The sequence below is a fragment of the Sciurus vulgaris genome (assembly GCF_902686455.1).
Source record: "Sciurus vulgaris genome assembly, chromosome: 10".
In the NCBI taxonomy this organism is placed as follows: domain Eukaryota; kingdom Metazoa; phylum Chordata; class Mammalia; order Rodentia; family Sciuridae; genus Sciurus; species Sciurus vulgaris.
This window is the reverse complement of record NC_136470.1, coordinates 137,286,655-137,308,400: the sequence shown is the minus strand read 5'-3', so window position 1 is coordinate 137,308,400 and position 21,746 is coordinate 137,286,655. Positions and strand designations below refer to the sequence as shown.

Here is a 21,746-nt window from a genome sequence, read left to right as displayed (position 1 = left end):
TAAAACAATCAGAGAAGCAAATGAAGAGATGAAAGAGCAAATGCAGGCACTGACTGATGAGATGAAAGAGCAAATGCAGGCACTGACTGATGAGATGAAAGAGCAAATACAGGCATTGAATGATCGCACCAATCAACAGTTGAAGGAGCAAATACGGGAAGCAAGAGATCATTTCAATAAAGAGTTAGAGATATTGAAAAAAAACCAAACAGAAATCCTTGAAATGAAGGAAACAATAAACCAAGTTAAAAACTCCATAGAAAGCATAACCAATAGGATAGAACACCTGGAAGACAGAACCTCAGATATTGAAGACAAAATATTTAATCTTGAAAACAAAGTTCACCAAACAGAAAAGATGGTAAGACATCATGAACAGAATCTACAAGAATTATGGGATATCATGAAAAGGCCAAATTTAAGAATTATTGGGATTGAGGAAGGCTTAGAGAAACAAACCAAAGGAATGAACAATCTATTCAATGAAATAATAGCAGAAAATTTCCCAAATCTGAAGAATGAAATGGAAAACCAAGTACAAGAGGCTTATAGGATTCCAAATATACAAAATTACAACAGACCCACACCAAGGCACATTATTATGAAAATAACTCACATACAAAATAAAGACAGAATTTTAAAGGCCGCAAGAGAAAAGGATCAAATTACATTCAGGGAGAAACCAATAAGAATATCAGCAGATTTTTCAATCCAGACCCTAAAAGCTAGAAGGGCCTGGAACAACATTTACCAAGCCCTGAAAGAAAATGGATGCCAACCAAGAATCTTATACCCAGCAAAAATTACTTTGAGATTTGACGATGAAATAAGATCCTTCCATGATAGACAAAAGCTAAAGGAATTTACTAAAAGAAAGCCAGCATTGCAGAACATTCTCAGCAAAATATTCCATGAGGAAGAGATGAAAAACAACAATGCAAATCAGCAACAGGAGGAACTAGCCTAAAGGAATAGCTAAATAAAGGGGAAACCAAATCATGTCAAAAAACAAAAATGAGTCAAATGACTGGGAATACAAATCATATCACAATAATAACGTTGAATGTTAAAGGCCTGAACTCATCAATCAAAAGACATAGACTGGCAGAATGGATTAAAAAGAAAAGTCCAACTATTTGCTGCCTGAAAGAGACTCATGTCATAGAAAGAGATACCCATAGACTAAAGGTGAAAGGATGGGAAAAAACATACCATGCACACGGACACAGCAAAAAAGTTGGAGTATCCATCCTCATTTCAGATAATGTGGACTTCAAGCCAAAATAGTCAGAAGGGATAAAGAAGGACATTACATACTGCATAAGGGAAGCATAAATCAGCAAGACATAACAATCATAAATATCTATGCCCCCAACATTGGCTCATCCATGTACGTCAAACAAATCCTTCTCAATTCAGAAATCAAATAGACCACAACACAATAATATTAGGTGATTTTAACACACCTCTCTCACCGCTGGATAGATCGTCCAAACAAAAATTGAATAAAGAAACCATAGATCTCAATAACACAATCAACAATTTAGACTTAACTGACTTATATAGAATATACCATCCAACAAGGAACGAATACACTTTCTTCTCAGCAGCACATGGATCCTTCTCTAAAATAGACCATGTCTTATGCCACAAAGCTACTGTTAGCAAATACAAGAAGACAGAGATACTACCTTGTACTCTATCAGATCATAATGGATTGAAATTAGAAATAAATGACAGAATAAAAAACAGAAACTACTCCAATACCTGGAGATTAAATAATACACTATTATACGATGAATGGATAACAGAAGACATCAGGAAGGAAATAAAAAAATTTTTAGAAGTAAACGAGAACAAAGACACATCATATCAAAATCTCTGGGACACTATGAAAGCAGTACTTAGAGGAAGATTTATTTCATGGGGCGCATTCAACAAAAGAAGTAGAAATCAACAAATAAACGACTTAACACTACAGCTCAAAGCCCGAGAAAAAGAAGAGCAGACCAACACCAAAAGTAATAGAAGACAGGAAATAGTTAAAATCAGAGCTGAAATCAATGAAATTGAAATAAAAGAAATAATCGGAAAGATTAACAAAATAAATAGTTGGTTCTTTGAAAAAATAAACAAAATTGATAAACCTTTAGCCACACTAACAAAGAGAAAGAGGGAGAAAACTCAAATTACTAAAATTTGGAATGAACAAGGAAATATCACAACAGACACGAGTGAAATACAAAACATAATTAGAAGCTATTTTGAAAATCTATACTCCAACAAAACAGAAAACCTCGAAGACATCAGCAAGTTTCTAGAGACATATGAATTACCTAAACTAAATGAAGAGGACATACACAACATAAATAAATCAACTTCAAGCAATGAAATAGAAGAGGTCATCAAAAGCCTACCAACAAAGAAAAGTCCGGGACCAGATGGGTTCTCAGCCGAGTTCTACAAAACCTTTAAAGAAGAGCTCATTCCAATACTTCTCAAAGTATTCCATAAAATAGAAGAGGAGGGAACCCTCCCAAACTCATTCTATGAAGCCAATATCACCCTGATACCTAAACCAGACAGAGACACATCGAGGAAAGAAAATTTCAGACCAATATCCTTAATGAACATTGACGCAAAAATTCTCAACAAAATTTTAGCAAATCGCATACAAAAATATATTTAAAAGATAGTGCACCACGATCAAGTGGGTTTTATCCCAGGGATGCAAGGTTGGTTCAACATCCAGAAATCAATAAATGTCATTCACCATATCAACAGACTAAAAGTTAAGAATCACATGATTATTTCAATAGATGCAGAAAAAGCATTCGATAAAATACAGCATCCCTTCATGCTCAAAACACTAGAGAAAATTGGGGTAGTGGGAACATTCCTTAACATTGTAAAGGCTATCTATGCTAAGCCCATGGCCAATATCATTCTAAATGGTGAAAAACTGAAAGCATTCCCCCTAAAAACTGGAACAAGGCAGGGATGCCCTCTTTCACCACTTCTATTCAATATCGTTCTTGAGACTCTAGCCAGAGCAATTAGACAAATCAAAGAAATTAAAGGGATACGAATTGGAAAAGAGGAACTCAAAGTATCCCTGTTCACTGATGACATGATTATATATTTTGAGGAACCTGGAAATTCCACCAGAAAACTCCTAGAACTCATAAGTGAATTCAGTAAAGTAGCAGGTTACAAGATCAAAGCTCATAAATCCAACGCATTTTTATACATAAGTGATGAATCTTCAGAAAGAGAAATTAGGAAAACTACCCCATTCACAATAGCATCGAAAAAAATAAAATACTTGGGCATCAATCTCACAAAAGAGGTGAAAGACCTCTACAATGAGATCTACAGAACACTAAAGAAAGAAATTAAAGAAAATCTTAGAAGTTGGAAAGATCTCCCATGTTCTTGGATAGGCAGAATTAATATTGTCAAAATGGCCATACTACCTAAAGTGGTATACAGAGTCAATGCAATTCCAATTAAAATCCCAATTTTGTACCTTACAGAAATAGAGCAAGCAATTATGAAATTCATCTGGAAGAATAAGAAACCCAGAATAGCTAAAGCAATCCTCAGTAGAAAGAGCGAAGCAGGGGGTATCACAATACCAGATCTTCAACTCTATTACAAAGCAATAGTAACAAAAACGGCATGGTATTGGTACCAAAATAGACAGGTAGATCAATGGTACAGAATAGAGGACATGGACACAAACCCAAATAAATACAATTTTCTCATACTAGACAAAGGGGCCAAAAATATGCAATGGAGAAAAGATAGCCTCTTCAACAAATGGTGCTGGGAAAACTGGAAATCCATATGCAACAGAATGAAACTAAAACCCTATCTCTCACCCTGCATAAAACTCAACTCAAAATGTATCAAGTACCTCGGAATCAGACCAGAGATCCTGCATCTTATAGAAGAAAAAGTAGGTCCAAACCTTCAACTTGTTGGCTTAGGATCAGACTGCCTTAACAGGACTCCATAGCACAAGAAATAAAAGCAAGAATCAACAACTGGGATAGATTCAAACTAAAAAGCTTTCTCTCAGCAAAGGAAACTATCAGTAATGTGAAGAAAGAGCCTACAGAGTGGGAGAATATCTTTGCCACTCATACTTCAGATAGAGCGCTAATTTCCAGAATCTATAAAGAACTCAAAAAACTCTACACCAAGAATACAAATAATCCAATCAACAAATGGGCTAAGGAAATGAACAGACACTTCACAGAAGAAGATGTACAAGCAATCAACAGATATATGAAAAAATGTTCACCATCTTTAGTAATAAGAGAAATACAAATCAAAACTACCCTAATATTCATCTCACCCCAATTAGAATGGCGATTATCAAGAACACAAGCAACAATAGGTGTTGGTGAGGATGTGGGGAAAAAAGTACACTCATACATTGCTGGTGGGGTTGCAAATTAGTGCAGCCACTCTGGAAAGCAGTATGGAGATTCCTCAGAAAGCTTGGAATGGAACCACCATATATACCTTGGCCTATACCCAAAGGGCTTAAAATCAGCATACTACAGAGATACAGCCACATCAATGTTCATAGCTGCTCAATTCACTATAACCAGATTGTGGAACCAACCTTCATGCCCTTCAATTGATGAATGGATAAAGAAACTATGGCCTATATATACAATGGAATATTACTCCACCATGAAGAATGATAAAATTATGGCATTTGCAGGCAAATGGATGAAATTGGAGGATATCATGCTAAGTGAGATAATCCAATCTCAAAAAACTAAAGTACGAATGATCTCGCTGATAAGCGGATGAGGACGTATAAGGGGGGGTATGAGGGGTTAGCATTAGGGTTAGGGTTAGGTTTAGGGTTAGGGATAAGGAGGGTGGTAAGAATGGAGGAAGGAAGGACTGCATAGAGGGAAAAGAGGGGTGGGAGGGGTGGGGGGAAGGGAAAAATATAACAGAATGAATCAAACAACATTGCCCTATGTAAATTTATGATTTTTAATTAAAATAAATGAAAAAAAAGAATGCAAACAATAATATGGAGAGAATATGGAGAAAAAGGAACACTCTTATACTGTTGGTGGGACTATAAATGGAAACCACTATGGAAATCAGTATGGAGGTTCCTTAAAAGACCAGAATGGACCCACCATACGACTTAGCTGTACCACTCCTCAGTATTCATCCTGAAGAATTAAATTAATCAGACTACAGTGATAGATGCACAGCCACATTTGTAGCAGCACAATTCACAATAGCCAAACTAGGGAACCAGTCTAGGTGTCCATTAACAGATGAATGTATAAAGAAAATATGATAAATATACACAATGGAGTTCTATTCTGCCATGAAGAAGAATGCAATTATGTCATTTGTAGAAAAATGTTTGGAATTTGAGAACATTATTTTAAGTAAAGTACGTCAAAATTAGAAAGTCAAGGGTTTCTCTCATATGTAAAAGCTAGAAAGGAAAAAGAAAAGAAAGCTAGGGGGCAATCTCATAAAAATCAAAGAGAGATCAGCAAAGGAAGGGGACTAGGGGGAGGGAGAAAAGGAGAGAAAGAGGTAATCTGGGAAATGATATTGGTTAAATAACATTGTTATATTGTGTGCATGTATGGATATGTAACAATGAATCCCACCATTATGTAGAACTATTACACACAAATTGAAATATGGGAAAATTAATTTATACTTAAATGTTATCCTACCATACCTTTCTGTACATACAAAAAGTTTCTATTTTAGTGCCACACTAGTCTAGTAGTTTTGAAAATATTTAAAATGGATATTTGGCCAGGCACAGTGGTGTATGCCTGTAATTCCAGCTACTCAGGAGACAGGCAGGAGGATCACAAGTTCGAGATCAGCCTGGGCAACAATAAGACCCTGCCTCAAAAACAAAAACAAGCAAGATTCTTAACTCAACATTGGTAGGGATAGCAATACATCAGAATCAGCTGGAAGGGTAACAGTATGAAGAGCTGTGAGAAGTTCATGTGTATGTAGATAATGAGTACTGTATTATACCTATGTCCAGTCAGCAGCAAATGGAAGGTGATCTAGTATCCAAAAAGTATTTGTTTTAGGAACATTATTATGTGAAGGATCTGTCATGGAACTGAAAATATATTGTGACTGCATTTGCTAAAATATTAAAGGCAACTAGTACAAAAATAGAATATATATCTTTTATTATGTTTTGAACAAATTTTTTAGTTGTTGATAGATCTTTATTTTATTTATTTATATGCAGTGTTGAGAATTGAACCCAGTGGCTCATATATGCTAGGCAAGCACTCTACACTGAGTTAAATCACTGTTCTCAACAGAAGTGAAAACTGAAATAATAAAAACTCAATTTAAAAAAAGCAGAAAAGAAAATAAATAGAAATGTAGAAAGAAATCAAGGAATATAACCCAAAACAAAATGGAAAAACACATTCAAATATATTACATAACACAATAAATGTAAGTTGACTAAATTTACCAATTAAAAAACATTTACTATATTTTCACTTTAGATGATTTTAAAAACCTAGTTATATGGTATGTAAAAATTACGTTTAAGTCATAATGACACAGAAAGGTAAAAATAAAAAGAGAAATAGGGAACTACAACTCCAAAGAAAACAAGCAAACCTTATTAGGAATAAAGATTATTAGTATATAATAATAAAAGAAAAATTTCTCCAAGAAAGAAATAACAATTCTAAATTTGTGCAAACATAATAAAGAAGATCTCAAATTTATAACACAAGTTTGACAAATTTACAAGGAAAAACTAACAAATCCAAAATTATAGTGGAAAAGTTTTTGAATATTCTCTCAGGAACTGATAGTCCATACAAATGCAAAATTATTGAGAATATGAAAAATTAGAACAATTGCACTAAAAGAGTTCTCCAATCAGCATATTTAATATTTGATGCCTAATTATAAGAGAATACACATTCTTCTCAGGCACAAATTAAATATTTAGAGAGTCAGTACAGTTTGTGAGATCAGACTCTCTGGGCTTAATTCTTGGCTCAGTACTTAATGACCACAGAGTCATGGTCAAGTTAAATTTTAACTTCTCTGTGCCTCAGTTCCTCATCTGTAAAATGGGGATAACATTAGTGCACTATCTCAAATGCTTCCCAAAGTAAATAAATATATTAATGTGGGATCCCTTAGAAGAGTTTTCTGGCACATGTGCATGCTACACAAGTATTAGCAATTGCTATTGACACAGATTAGCCATAACCTAGGTGACAGAGAGTCTCCTCCACTTCCAAACAACTGATACTGCAGTTCACTTTCTCTGTCTACATAAATAAAAAATAAATTTCCAAATCACTGGTGAGTCAAAGAGGAAATCAAAACAAAAACAAGACAACATTTAGAACTCAGAATGAAAATATATCTTGGAACTTCTGGAAAGAAATGGTACTTAACAAGAAATTTATAGTCTTAAATGTATTATAAAATCAGAAAGTTTAAAAATTCAATAGTTACATAATCAAGGAGATTAGAAAAAGAATAGCAGAATAAAGCCAGAGAAAATACAAAACCAAAAACAATGTTTTAAATGAAATTAAGGGGATAAAAGAAAGATCCCATACAGATGATTAATAAACCAAGACTTTTTAAAAGAAGACAAGGCTCTGAAAATACTGATTAAAAAATATGAGTGAAAAAAATAATTTAAATACGATGCATCAGAAAACAAAAATAATTCCAACAATCTTAAACAAATAAATTTGAAAACTCAGGTACAGTGTAAAATTGACAAGAAAATATACTTTGCCAAAAATGATTGCAACAAAACTCCCAACTTTCCTCAAAGACACTGAATTGGTTTTAAAATCTATTAATAATAATGACATTAATAATCTATTATTAATAATAATAGTGATAATAATAATTAAAAATTCATGGTACCAAGAGGGTTTGACAGCTTCCTATGAAATCTTCAAGGATTAGAATATCACAACTTTGTAAAACTCTTGTTTGCAATAAAAACTAAGGAAACACTTACAATTTTATGAGATTAGTGTGTATAAATTATGTCAAAGCCAGTGACGTTGGTAGAAGAAAGGACAGTGAGAGCCCATCGCAGATGTAACCATGGTTCCAAAACTCACTTAGAAATAGCAAACCAAGTGAAGGAAGCACTCAGTAACTGACAAATTGCATTTTATTCCAGTGACACAACAACGGTTTCGCTTGATAGGTCCGTTTCTGCAGTTCACCACAGTAACAGGTTAAAGCGAAGAACAGATGCCTGGGCTGGGGGTCTAGCTCAGTTGGTAGAGTGCTTGCCTTGCAAACACGAGGCCCTGGGTTCAATCCTCAGTACCAAAAAAAAAAGCAGAGAACAGGAAATGTTAAGAGCATAGAAAAAATAGTTGACACAGTTAAATATACTTAAGAAAAGTGGGAATAAAAGGGATGCTCCTTAATCTGATAAGAGATGTTGACCACGATCCTGGCAGAAACCTCCCTTTAAGTCAAGGGCAGTGGCTGTGATCAGGTGCCTGCAGGGATGGGCTGTAACCCATTAATCTGTACAGTTAATATGAGTTAATAACAACAAATACCTTTAAAACTCCCTTTAAATAAAAAGCGAGAAGGATCACACATTCGATTCCACCTGGGTCTGGAGAGCAAGTGGGGACAGTCATCAGATCAAAGGCCCGGGGGCGGGTGGAAGGAGGTGACCTTTGAGATGACCGAGTGCAGGAACCCTCCAGAGAGGCGTGCCTCCTGCTGAGGAGCGTTCTCTGGACACTCGTCCTCACCTCCTGCGTTCTTCACCGACCCATCCTCTGCCTCCTGCGGGAAAGGCCTGGCTTGCTGCTGCTCCTTTCCTCCAGCTCTCTCCCCTTCTGGCTTCAGTGACACCGCTGCTGTCCAGCCGCACTGACCTCCTGTGTCTGCATCTGACGCTCTCCTCAGTCCTCCTCCACTTGACCTGGCAGTGCCTGGGCTGCACTGCCCTTGGGAGTTCCTTCCTGTGGCTTTCGGCCTGCTTTGTGGGTGCTGGTCACCTCCCTGACCCCTGAGCACTGGACTCAGGCTTTAGATTTCCTTGTTTTCCATCTCCACTTACTTCCTTGGTCATCTGACTCAGAGTCAAGGCTGATTCGCTCCAGAATTATCATTTCCGGCCAGACTTCTCAACTCCGGACTCCCATGTCCAACTAACTGCACCCCATCTCCACCTGGAACCCGATGCTCAGTCTCTGCCTGTCCAAAGCAGAACCAGTGACTCTTCCCCTCAGGCCCCTTCCTCACACCCCTCCCTGCATCTCCTCCATCAGTCTTCTGCGCCTTACCTAATGACAACTTCATCATGCTAGTTTTTAAAGACAAAAACCTTCAAGTTATTTCCTAACTTGAATAACCGCAAGTTATTTTCTACCACATTCACATCAGCGAATTCTGTTGGTCCTACCTTTAAAATTTATCCGGATTCTGAATATAGTAATCTGCCCTTATCCAACAGAGGTATGTTCCAAGATCCCCAGTGGATGCCTAAGAGCACAGACAGAACCATAGTTCACAAGGTCTTCCTATGATACCCACCTATGGTGAAGTTTAATTCATAAATCAGGCACAGTAAGACTGGCAACAATAACCAAGAATAAAATAGAACAATTATAATAACATACTATAATAAAAATTATGTGAATGTTTCTCCCTTTCTCTTTGTCTCTCAAAATAACTTCTTATTCTATAGATCTCAGCAACCTCAATATATGATTTTTTTTCTTATTGAGAACTTGCACTTTTTCACTGAAAGGAAGTGCTTTATGGCTTTTCTGTGACACACTCAAATTGCCAGCACCATTCTGTTTGCACTTTGGGGCCATTGTTAAGTAAAATCAGGGTTGCTTGAACACGGTCTGATAACCAAGACAGCTACTGAATGACTAACAGGTGGGTAGCACATACAGTGTGGATACTCTGGACAAATGGATGGTTCACATCTGAGGCAGGCCAGACTGGAATGGCATGACATTTCATCCCATTACTCAGAACAGCAGGCAATTAAAAACCTATGAATTGCTTACTTCTGAAATTTTTCATTTAGCATATTCAGGTCAAGGTTCATTCATGGTCAACTGAAACTTTCAAAAACAAAACCTCAGACAAAGGGAAACTACTACTCATCACCATCATTGCTCCGCGATGGCCAATTTCTGTGGCTACTTGTCTGGATTGCTGCTCGCCTGGATTGCTGCTTATCTGGATTGCTGCTCTGTGGCCTTCTACTTTGGTTCTAATTTTGCTTTTCAAAGCTATTTCCAAAACAGGAAAGGGAAAGTCACATCAAGTCACTTCTGCCCGGAGCTCTCTAATGCCTGCCCAGAGCTGTCCACCATCCAGCCTCCACTTCCCTCCTGACCTCTCTCCTATGACCTTTCCTCTTTGCTCCCTCCACTACAGCCATACCAGTCTTCTTATAGCTCTTCAAAAACTCCATGCCACCACCTCAGGGACTTTGTACTTGGTGGTCCTTCTGCAAGCATCTGGGAGTATTCTTCCTCTCCTTCAAGGTCGGCTCAACAGTCAGCTTCTCAGGAAGGACCAGCCTGTCTACCCTACTTGAAATTTCAAACCTCCACTCTCTATCCCCATCTCTGCTTAATGTTTTTATGCAGCACTTAATTATCACCTGCTAATATACTCCCTATTTTTCTTGTTGATTTTATTTTCTGTCTATATCCTGATTTATGGATTAGGTCAGAGACTTTTTTTTTTTTTTTTTTTTTTTTTTTTTTTTTTTTTGGTCTATTTGCTTCTATTTATAACCTGACATTCAGTATTAGCTCTGGCACATAGCTGGCACCTAATAAATACTGGCTAAAAAAATGGAAGTGTGTACCCAAATTGTTAGCATTAGTAGGAGAGTTGGTGAGTTTGCTGGACCACTACACAAGAATTTATGTTATAATCACCTGAAAAAACAGTTGAAAACATAATTTACAAAAGATTATCACTTATAGTTTCAGATAAAAATATAAAATACTTTTAAGTTCAACAAAAGATGTACAACATTCTTAAGATCCTTAAAAATTACAAATTCTCAAAAATGGATAGAATATGATGTCTATAGATAAGAAGACAGTTGATAATATTAATGACTTTGCTTTAAATTAATCTATTGACAAATGAAATTCCACCAACATACCAACAGAATTCATAAAACTTGAGAAGCTTAATATAAAACTATTATAGGATGAAACAAATTAAAGCAGATTTTAAGCAGAAGTTTATGGATACTTGTCCTACCAGATATAAATATGAATTACAAAGTTAAGAGACAAGCTACACATTGGAACAAGAGATGTATGTAAGTGACATCTTGTACATAGAGAGATGCCTAAGGGATAAGGGCTTAATGCTAGAATATGTTAGATGCTCCAACTTAATAGAGATGTTTTAAAACCACAAGAGAAAAAAGAAGGAAAAAAAAAAAAAAAAACAACCACATAAACAGGCACTTCTCTGAAAACGAAACCCAAGTGGCAAATTGCAAAAGAATGTTTGAAAAAATGGTCGACCTAACTAATAACAGGGGGAGTACACACTTAGACCACAGTTACATGCTGCTTCACTTAGATTGAAGAAAAAATTTAAAATCTGGTAAAAGAAAGCATTGGTTGAAGGCACAAAGTCACCAGAACGCTCATACACTGCTGATGGGACTATAAACTGGTATAACAGCATGGGAAAGCAATTTGGTGTAAATCTTAAGTTTGGAAACACAGAAATCCAGAACCAGTTGCTTCACTTTTTACTGTGCACCTTAGAAATACACATTGACAAAAATTGACAAATACAAGAATATTTCTTATAGCACTGTTTAAACAATAAATGCCAATCAAAAGAAAGATGGAAAAATAAATTGTGGTATGTCCATACAATGGAATACTCTGTCCATTAAACAAATGGAATTACGTGAACCAGAATGGATAATTTCAAAAGCATAGCATTAACCCTTATGGCACTATTTATATAAAGTTTAAAAACATGAAATACAATGCTATTCATAATTTTTGAACCATGCATATGTAACAAAGAGATAAAACCAAACATGGATGAATATCACAATCAGGATAGTGGTTAACTTGGGAAACCTAAGGGAGAAGGCTTGGATTAGAAGGGACCATGATGTTTAAAGGGTGCAGACACGCTGGAAGGGGGGCTGACAGAGGAACATGTTTGTAAAGGTTTAAAGTGTCACACAATCCACTTAAAATATTTTCAAGTTATCTCATTATAAGATTTGATTCAATCACAAAGTCTTAGCGCATTACAGGACAAATGCAGACAATGCGTGATGTCACCATTATCAGTCATTGCTCTGGGTACTGATAATGATCAAGGATGACAATAAACCAGGACACTAGAGGGGAGGGTGACCAGATGTTGAGGACAGAGCAGCACTGGGAGGTATCTTGAGGTTCTCCACGAGCTTGGAACAAAACTGCCCTGGGAGGATTTAACAAACCACGTCCACTCTTCAGAGAGGGACGAGCCTGCTAGTGGCCTAACTTGAGACACTACCAGCACAAGGCATGTCCAGGTGAAGGGATGTGTCTCAAGGACGGAGGTTGGAATGAGGCAGTAACAGAGGAGGAAGAAATGTAATTAGTAATTGTGCTCCTTCTCTAGAGAAAGGCTGAGCAGTGGTCTTGGACAAGAATTCTGTCCCATGTGAGTAACAATTTTCCTAGTAAAGGAACGAATTGGTATTCTAATTTAACTTCCAAGCCCTGCATCTGCAGAGAATGACTGGGATTGCATTTTACACACAGTGACAAAATTAAAGCTCCGGACCTGAGGGTCAAGGTCTATGAGGGCAGGGGGCACAGCCTTCCCTGACACAGGCCCCTCCTTTGTCACAGAAAACTCTAGGTCACTGAGAATGTCAAGCTGGAAAGAGAGGAGCCAGAGGTGAGACCTGATGCTTAGTTTCAACATTTCAAACTTTTTCTTATAGGAACAGAGTTAGACTCAATTGTGGGATGGAGAACCAGAATAAAGAACAATGAGCAGAAATTCTCAAGAGCAAGGTTTCACTGGCTAAAACAGGGCACAAACCAGACATGGGAACTTCCAACAGTGGAAGAGCTATGTGTTTACCAGTTAGAATTCCTTGATCAAAAGCAACAGGAAAAGTCTGGATAGCTCCAGCAAGTAACAATAACCACAGTGATAATAACCATAAAGACAAGAGGCAGCCAGGGATCTGAAGGAACGGCTGGAGTGCCCAGCCTTGGAAGAGGCAGGCAGCAAGGTGGCTACTGGACAGAGGGCAGGAAGCCCAGGGCTGCCTCTTGGGACACTACCATAATAAGTCTTCCCTAGAATGATAGGAACTAGTTCTGACTGACAAAGGCGGATCCAGTCCCTCTGTTCCCCCTTCCCGTGTCAGGGCAGGGCAGGGAGGGGCAGGGATCCACCAGTGAGGAAGGCCCATCAAGTCTCCGTGCAATGGAAAGAGACTGTTTTACCACAGGAAAACTGAGGTCGGAGAAGGTTTCACCCTGCGATGTCCTCACCCTTGCACATGCCGGAGAAGCCACCTACCTGCGGGAATCCCAAGGAAGAGCTCTGTACTGGAAGGAAGAGCCAAAGTGAGGAGGGGCCTTGTACATGTTCTGAAGAGGAACTGAGCATGACTGCTGAGATCCAGGGTCATCAGGAAAAGTCCAGTAAGGGAGACCCTGGCCTGGTCAGGAGGACGGATAAAGCAGCTAGCAGGGAAGGTAGTTATCGAGTGGGCAAGGGGGCTCAGTGGACTAATCAGTAGAGGAAGATAGGACTACTGGCATTCGTCACCCCAAACTTGATATATGTAAACTAGAAGTCGCCATCTTTCTGCTGTCCCTGCCGTGGCTACAGATAAACAGAATTAGATGTGAGAGAAGCAAGTGGGTGAAGAAGACATGCAGTCTCCTCGCCCTTCAGACCTGCTGGTCAGGAGCGATGCTAACCAGAGGGCTTAACGTACCCACAATGCTCCTGGTGACAAGGGATCTGCCAGTCTTAATGGTTAACCAGCAAGGACACATAATAGGACCTACCAGTCCTAAAATCCTGCTTTTGACATCTGTAAGAACAAGCACTTCGTGACAGAAGCAGAAGAAATCATTAGCCACTAGTGACCTCTGGTGGAAGTGGGCTTTAGGGACCTCAGATGCTTTTGAGGTTTTGTTTCTTTCCTACTAGAGAAAAACCAGTGGCCTATTTAGTCAACTTGTTTCCAGAGGAGTCCCCTGGTGAAGGGGACTGTACCAGGATCATTTTATATTTTGAGTCAGACTAAACTGATTAATGTTCTGGAGGAAAAAATGTGGACAGGTAAATTGCTGTCAAAGACATTATCTGGGAAAAGAAGAGTGTTTGGGCAATGACATCACTGGCCAGTGGGGACATTTGGCATGCCACTGGCAGCCAGCAAGGGGACCTGCTGACAGGCTCCGAGGGCGTGTTCTGGCTGCCGACGTGCCTGTTAAAGGTCTCTTTGTTACAGCTCGGGAGGGACCTGCTGTCTCGAAACACACACACATTTGCCAACTCAGGACTTGCACTGTGGGGATGTGACCAGATGCTTGGTGACCAGGCCTCTGAGTGGGACTAGCGTCACAGAGGTCCAAGCACAACCAAGAAGGTCAGCCGCAGACGGCACTGGGCACTCGCCCTCTCTCCCCTCTGGGAAGGGCTTTCAGAACGGGTGATCTTGACGTGGTGGAGAGGCACAGGGAGGAGAGGTGCCTGGAGGTTTTTAATCTGTCCAATCAATAATGGGTGAGCTGAACTGAGTCGGGTGGAGGGTAAAAAACGGAGCAGAGGAAGGATTCGAAACAGAGACAACGGGGTACACAGAGTCCACGTTAGTGAGCTCTGGGCAACCATGCTCTGGCAGCAGGGGATCCTCGTCCTTGTCTCCTGTCACCTGGAAGGTGTCATTGGCCCGCTCCCATTGTCCAGCTCCCACCACACACCCCACTTTGTCTGCAGCTTGGTAGGTCTACTTTTTTCCCTTGAACTTGCTACCTCTTCTCTCCACATCAATTCGAGAATACGGAAATAGCCCCTAAATGATGCATCTGAGAATTCCACGCTGGTCTCCATGAGTAGGCAAAAGTACCCCCTGGTGCTGTTTTTTGGAAACTACATGGCAGAATTTAGAAAGACCAATGCTACTGTCCTTCATCTTCCTCCTGCAAAGCTCCTTCCCCCAGGAGATACCCAGTCCTCTGGCCCTAGGACAGGTCCTTTTAGGGAGCTGGTCTACAAGCCAGTTTACTTACTGAAGATGAGCTAATTATTTTAATCTGCTCCAAAGCTTCTGTCAGGCTGTCTTCAATCTCAGAGTCCTCTAAGGAGAAGAGGTCCCCAGCACGTGAAAGATCTTTTTGTCCCAAAACCAGTCTGAACAGTTGATGCATGATGAGGAGTTTGATCAGCGGACCCTCCCCAGACCCCAAGCCATACGCTCAGGGGTCGGAGGTTAGCGAGAGAAAACACAGCAGGAGGCCCTTCATGGTCCACGCCAGGCCGTTGCAGTCCAGACTTTGGGTCTTCGCGGACAATCCCTGCAAGGACAACAATGACACAGTGTGACCACTGGCAGGCAGACAAGAGCCCAGAGAGAGAACGCATAGCACACAGAGAGAAACTTGGACAAGTGGGCAGAGTGGCAGACCCTGGCTTCATGGTCTTCAAACGATTTTTCTCCTTATTTTTGTCTCAGAAAGTGGTCAGAAATCATTAAGTTCCTCCAGAACTTAAAAGTTGAACCTTAACAAGCAGCGCGAACCCACACACTCGTTTTGCTGCAGTTTTCCTTTTACATCTCCTACTTCTCTTTCTGCCTCCAGGAAACAGGGAGCATGCCCGACACTCGCCAGCCTTTCCCAGATTTCCATGGAAATCAAACAGAAGGGCAGAGTGGAAGGGGTTTTAGACCCGCTGCCCAGTGCCCGTTCCTTTAGAGCCTGGTGACGGACGCCCGGCGGGTCCTCCTGCCTGGAGTGCCTGGTGACTGTGGCAAGAGACACTCTCCTCATGCTCAGCTCAGAGGTGGACTCACGACTCACACGACTCCCAGGCAGTCCCCCATCAGAGGACAGTGAAATGAAGGCTCTGCCTGGTGTCACACAGTCCTGCACGTTAACATGACCCTGACCTAGAACACTGACTGACGGGACAGCTCGGCAGCGCAGGCAAGAGGCGGCGCCCTGAGATCCCACAACCTCCTTCTGTTCCCACAGCTGGATAATAAAGTCCCACTGTACTTCCCACCCCAGGGACAGTCCACAGAGAGGAGGCCACCAACACAAATCAGATCTCTGACTTTTCTGGTCAGCTCCATTCCAGGCCAATCAAAATCCCAGACCCTTTGCACTGGTAGAGACCTCAGCAGTCACTTAACGGCCTTGGAGGGATGACAGTTCCCCAGGGCCCCATAGTGGCTGGGGAGGACCCAGGGTCTGGGGCTTCCCCAGGGTCTACAGTGAAGTGGAATCACCCGTTTGTGCAGGTGCACACTCAGATAGTACGTGTCTAGAGTAAGTCACTTGATAAAAGCAATGGATGATCTTTCCCAGTGTTTCACTCTGAGTGTGTTCCTGCGAATGTGGGTGAAAGGGAGAGGGAGGCTGGCTCCCAGGGTGGTCTCGGATTTCCCTCTGAGCTGTCACTGTAGGAGCGCATCTCTGTACTGGATGCAATTTTAAACTTTCAAGATACACACTCTCCACAGAATGTGATCTCTATGTGGCAGACTTCTACAAGACGCTCAGCTACGCAAGTTCTCTGCAGGATTTCACACGGTGCAATTGATGAGAGATCTCAGGGGCATGATTGCCCGGATGCAATTTTGCTCTATCTGCCAGCTTTAGAAATACAATGCCTGATACTCACATACCCTTGCTGATATGCCAGGTACAGATGCTTTGCCAATATTGACTGACTTAATCCTCAAAATACCTATATGAGGATATGTCATCCCCACTGGCTGGTGGGAACCCCAGTTAAGTAATTCACTCTGGCCATGCAGAGAGTAAGCTGGAGAGTTAGGGTTTGGACTCAGAGACGCCAGTACTGACTCCAACCGCATAACCACTAAGATGTGTTGACTCCGTGTAAGATGGGAGGCCACCGTTGGGAGTAAAGGTCCTCGGAGCAACAGCTGCATTTAGGAATGAAGGCAGGGTCATAAAGCAAGAAAATGAATACCTCTGCTCTCTTGATCCTTGTCCATCTGGGATTTAGGCCAACTGGAGAGCGAGAAAGGGAAACCGAGGAAGAGAAGAGGTGGCGGGGTGGAAAGGGTTTCTGGGTGGGGAAGGGCACAGCCAGGGTACCACAAAGTAGCCTGCATCTTGGCAGATGTGGAAAATTGGGTTACAATATCTACCAAAAAAAAGAGGATAGTATTTGCTAGGTTTCCCCTGAACACATTCTTCCTCCAGCCTCAGACATTTGCAGACAATCTCAGTGAAACAACGTCCAGGAAAACAGACGCTGCATGGAAAGGCGTTCCCTCAACCAGCCAGCCTGTTGGACCGTCCTTGGCACTTCAGGAAGCAGAGGCAGCTGGCCACCGCACAGGGGAAGCGGCTCTGGGAAGGAGCAGACCTGCGTGCTGGTGGGGGCGGGCACCCTCTGGCTCTCCCAGGCCCCTGCGCTCTCCACACCTGGGTGACACGGGTATGGCATGCCACATTCCTGCTTTCCATGTCAGCTGTTCCTCTGGAGCGCCCACCAAGTGCAAAGCCCTCTGCTGAACACCAAGTTGTGTTGAACTCGCTCACACATCTTGGAGCTCAGTGAGGGACGAAGTCTGCACCATGCATTCTACAAGATGGAGTGACCGAGAGAAAAGCCATCTGGGTACTAGAGAAAGAAGTTTGGGGAAGCACGAGAGAGAGAGAGAGAGGTCTTAGAGGAAGACAAGAGGGGGGGCTTATGAGCAGCACCTCTGAGGTTAGGTAAGATGTTCCCCGATTTTGTTCAATGCACATGTGCTGAGCCCACACAAAATCAAAGCTTGTCTGAGGATTGAGATTCCAGGTCCAGCGTGGCCACTCAGTGGCTGTGGGGACTGGGGTGTGTGCTTTCCCCTTTGATGAGTCTCAGTTTTCTCATCTGCAAGATAGGACTAATGCATGTCTAGTCTCTCTTGCTAGTTTCCTAAAGATCAGAGATAATCATGTGCAAATGAATCCTTTGCAAAATAACAACACTCTCGGGGCTCAGAAAACTATACCCCACGGTGGAGGTCCTAGGGGAAGCGTCAGAAGCAAACTTTCTCTTTGACCTTCTGCACGCCTGTCTCATGTTCTCCCTTTTCTCCCCCAGAGCAAGTCACTGAAAACTGGACTTTCCCTTGCCCAAGGCTGGACATAGGAACTAGAACCCTTCCCCCAAAGTAGGCCATAAAGCCTACAAATATGAATCTCCTCCAGCCCTGTCATCTTGGAGTTAGCCATAAAGAAATTCTCTGATCTACCTTGTCTGATGGTAGGTCATAAAGACCCCCATTCCAGGGACAAATCTTTGCTAACGAACCATCGGACTAGAGGATTAGTATTTAGAATATGTAAAGAACTCAAAAAACTCAACACTAAAAAATCAAGAAACTGGGGATATAGCTTAGTTGGTAGAGTACTTATTTTGCATGCACAAGGCCCTGGGTTCAATCCCCAGTACCACACACACACACACACACACACACACACACACACACAAAAGATAAGAAAAAGAAAAAAATCAAACAACCCAATTAACAAGTGGGCAAATGGATTAAACAGACACTTCTCAAAGAGAGAAATACAAATAGCCAATAAATACATGAAAAAAAGTGTACAACATCATTAGCAATAAGGGAAATGCAAATCAAAAGTACACTGAGATTTTATCTCACATTAGTCAGAATGGAGTCATCAAGAATACAAATAATAATAAATGTTGGGGAGGATGTGGAGACAAAGGAACACTTTTACACTGTGAGTGGGATTGCAAATTAGTACAACCAATATGGAAATCAGTATGGAGACCCCTCAAAAGACTAGGCATGGAACCACCATTTGACCCAGCTATACCACTCCTCAGTAGTTATCATAAAGAATTAAAGTGATCATATTACAATGATATCTGCATACCCATGTTTACAGCTGCACAATTCACAATAGCCAAACTATGGAACCAGTCTAGGTGTTCATCAATGGATGAATGGATAAAGAAAATGTGACACACACACACACATACACACACACAGAGTAGAATTTTACTCAGCCATAAAGAAAAATGAAATCATAGCATTTGTAGGAAAATGGATGGACTAGAGACCATCATGTTAAGCAAAATAAGTCAAATTCAGAAACTTCAGGGTCATATGTTTTCTCTCATATGCAGAAGCTGGAGAGGAAAAAGGAAAACAAAGGTGGGGTGGCTCTCCTACAAATCAAAGGGAGGTCAGAGAGGACAGGGGCCCAGGGGCGGCAGGGAGGGAGAGAGGGGTGAAGTGCTGGGGAGTGATATTAGCCAAATCGTATTGCTCTATTGTGTGCATGTATGAATATGTAGCAACAAATCCCATCAGTATGTACAACTATAATGCACTCAATAAAAAATGTGGAGAGAAAGACCCCCGTTCCAGAGGGGTGCTGCCTGACACCAGGCACCAGAAAGAACAGCAGCAGACAGGCCTTGCTGGGTCTCCCACTCAGTCCATTAAAATTAGATCACACCCTCTCTGTTCATTCAGACTTCCATATGGCTGTCCATGCTTCATTGAACCTAAGCTCAAAAAATGAACGTTTCACCTTTGGGTCTTTGGGTCTTGGTTTTAATGGCTTTTGTGTCACATAAAACTGTGATCAAATACATTCACTATGTTTTTCCCTTGCTAACCTTTTAGTATAGGAGGTTCAGCTGTGACCACTTTACAATGGCAGGAGAGAGATCCATTTTTGCCCCTACACAACCAACAACCAATGTCCAGAGGGTGTTTGTCATGCCTCCAGCACGACTCCAAGGGCTTCTCAAGTACTGAGTCTGAATTATTTTGAAGATTCCATGGGAGGAAAAACTGAAGTTCAGAGAGAAAAGCAACCAATAGACTGGAGGCGCTGGGAGAGTAAGTGCAGAGTTAGGGCTGAAGGCACTTGGTCTCTCAAGACAAAGCCTTCGGGCTGCGTCCCTCCCAGCAGCCATCGTTAAAGAAGCACCCCACATACTGCCCTTTTCTGAAGGAGGATTCGGGAGTCAGGATATTTCTTTTCCAGCAACTTTGGCCCATGTTTTGGGCAGAAGTCTGGCTGCTTCTGTGGGTCTTTTTAGCAACAGCAGGGGTCAGAGTCAAATCAAGTTCTGCCTCATCTCTTGAGAAATTCCTTAGGCCTGTGAATGTCATTGTCCTGAGGCTTGCAGCCACACACACATAGGCACACGTTGTACAGACACATGCTACACACCTGCGCGTGCACACTCAGCACAAGGCTCTTCCCCAGGCACCTTCGTCTTGGTTTCCCCATCCACCTTTTCAGGGAGGTATTATTACTGACGAGGAAAGAGGGCCCCCCTCAGAGGCTAACCACTGCACCGCAGGTGACACACACAGCCAACACTGTAGTCCAGGTAGGTCAGTCTCCAGGTCGCATACTTACTACAGAAAGGGGGCGGGGCTTATAAAATTCCTTTTTATTCCGTATCTTTCATTTCTCTGCTGCATGATTTCTTCCCCTAAACTTGAAGCGACTCTGACCTGAGGCCCACCCACTCATTATTTAGGTTTGGTTCCCGGTTTGTTTTTAAGCAGGTGGGGTTGGACCAGCTTTCCCTAGGAGGACACAAACCCACGGGACACGAGGAATGTCTGCGGGGACCCTCCCCACCGCGCGGACTCGGTTTACCTGCAGCTCGGCGCACCTGCACCTGCGTGGCGGCTCCGCGGGCGGACGGGCGCAGCGGCCCGAGGCGGAGGAATGCGAGGAACGCGGAGCGATCAGGTGACCCGCACCTCCCAGGCGGGACCCGGGGAGCGCGGCTGGGGCCGACGGGAGCTGCCCGGTAAGGAGAGCTGTTGTTCACAGAGACAGAGCCGCCTGTGTTCCTGAAAACCTGCCCTGGCCCTGGAAGAGGGGCGGGCGCGCAGGGGCCGGGGCGGGGGCGGCCTGCGCAGGTGGCCTGCCACCGAAGGAGCCCCCGAGACTGCGCACTGTGCTGGAAACGCCAAGCGCTGTCACGAGTCTAAGTTCCCGCAGAAAGTGTCCTGCTCTGCCCCCAGATCAGTGCTGCCGAAAGTTTAACATGCAGGGAGTTGCTAGAATTCTAGGCGAACGTTCTCCACAAACACGCATCTGACTAGTCCACTTTATTTGCTGGCAAGGTCTTTGTGATATGCTGGACTTTTGTTCTTGAACATTGCAACAAAGCTCAGGGGGAAAGAAGTTTTTCTTGCCTAATCTATTGGTACGTCAAAGAAGCAAAGGGCACCAAAACCCTCTCTTATTCTTTGAAAACAGAAGCACTACCTGAGGAAATTGGCATGCTACTGCGCTACCTGCATGCCCATGTTAATCGCAGAACGATCTGCAGCAGCCAAGTTACAAAACCACATTTAAACTGTAATCCCTGTTCTTACTTGTCTGTTGCTGAGTAGTTCTATTACCCATCAAATCATTTGCTGGTGGCAAAACAGAGGCAAGTGT

The 21,746-nt window shown here is 41.9% G+C and overlaps 1 protein-coding gene across 5 annotated transcripts in view; it reads right to left on the bottom strand.

The window, feature by feature from the left end:
- The window catches only part of VEPH1 (ventricular zone expressed PH domain containing 1), a 238,800-nt gene extending 217,360 nt beyond the window's left edge, over window positions 1–21,440 (bottom strand). For 2 of the 5 annotated variants that reach the window (XM_079100391.1, XM_079100395.1), the window contains exons 1-2: window positions 20,949–21,440; window positions 15,339–15,623 (exon numbers count right to left, since the gene is read on the bottom strand). In XM_079100391.1, coding sequence (XP_078956517.1) covers window positions 15,339–15,476 — 138 coding nt within the window. In that variant the 5' untranslated portion in view covers window positions 15,477–15,623; window positions 20,949–21,440. The remainder of the gene's footprint in view (window positions 1–15,338; window positions 15,624–20,948) is intronic. The other 3 variants (XM_079100392.1, XM_079100393.1, XM_079100394.1) reach the window with 3 other exon arrangements.
- Between the last annotated feature and the right edge of the window lie 306 nt (window positions 21,441–21,746).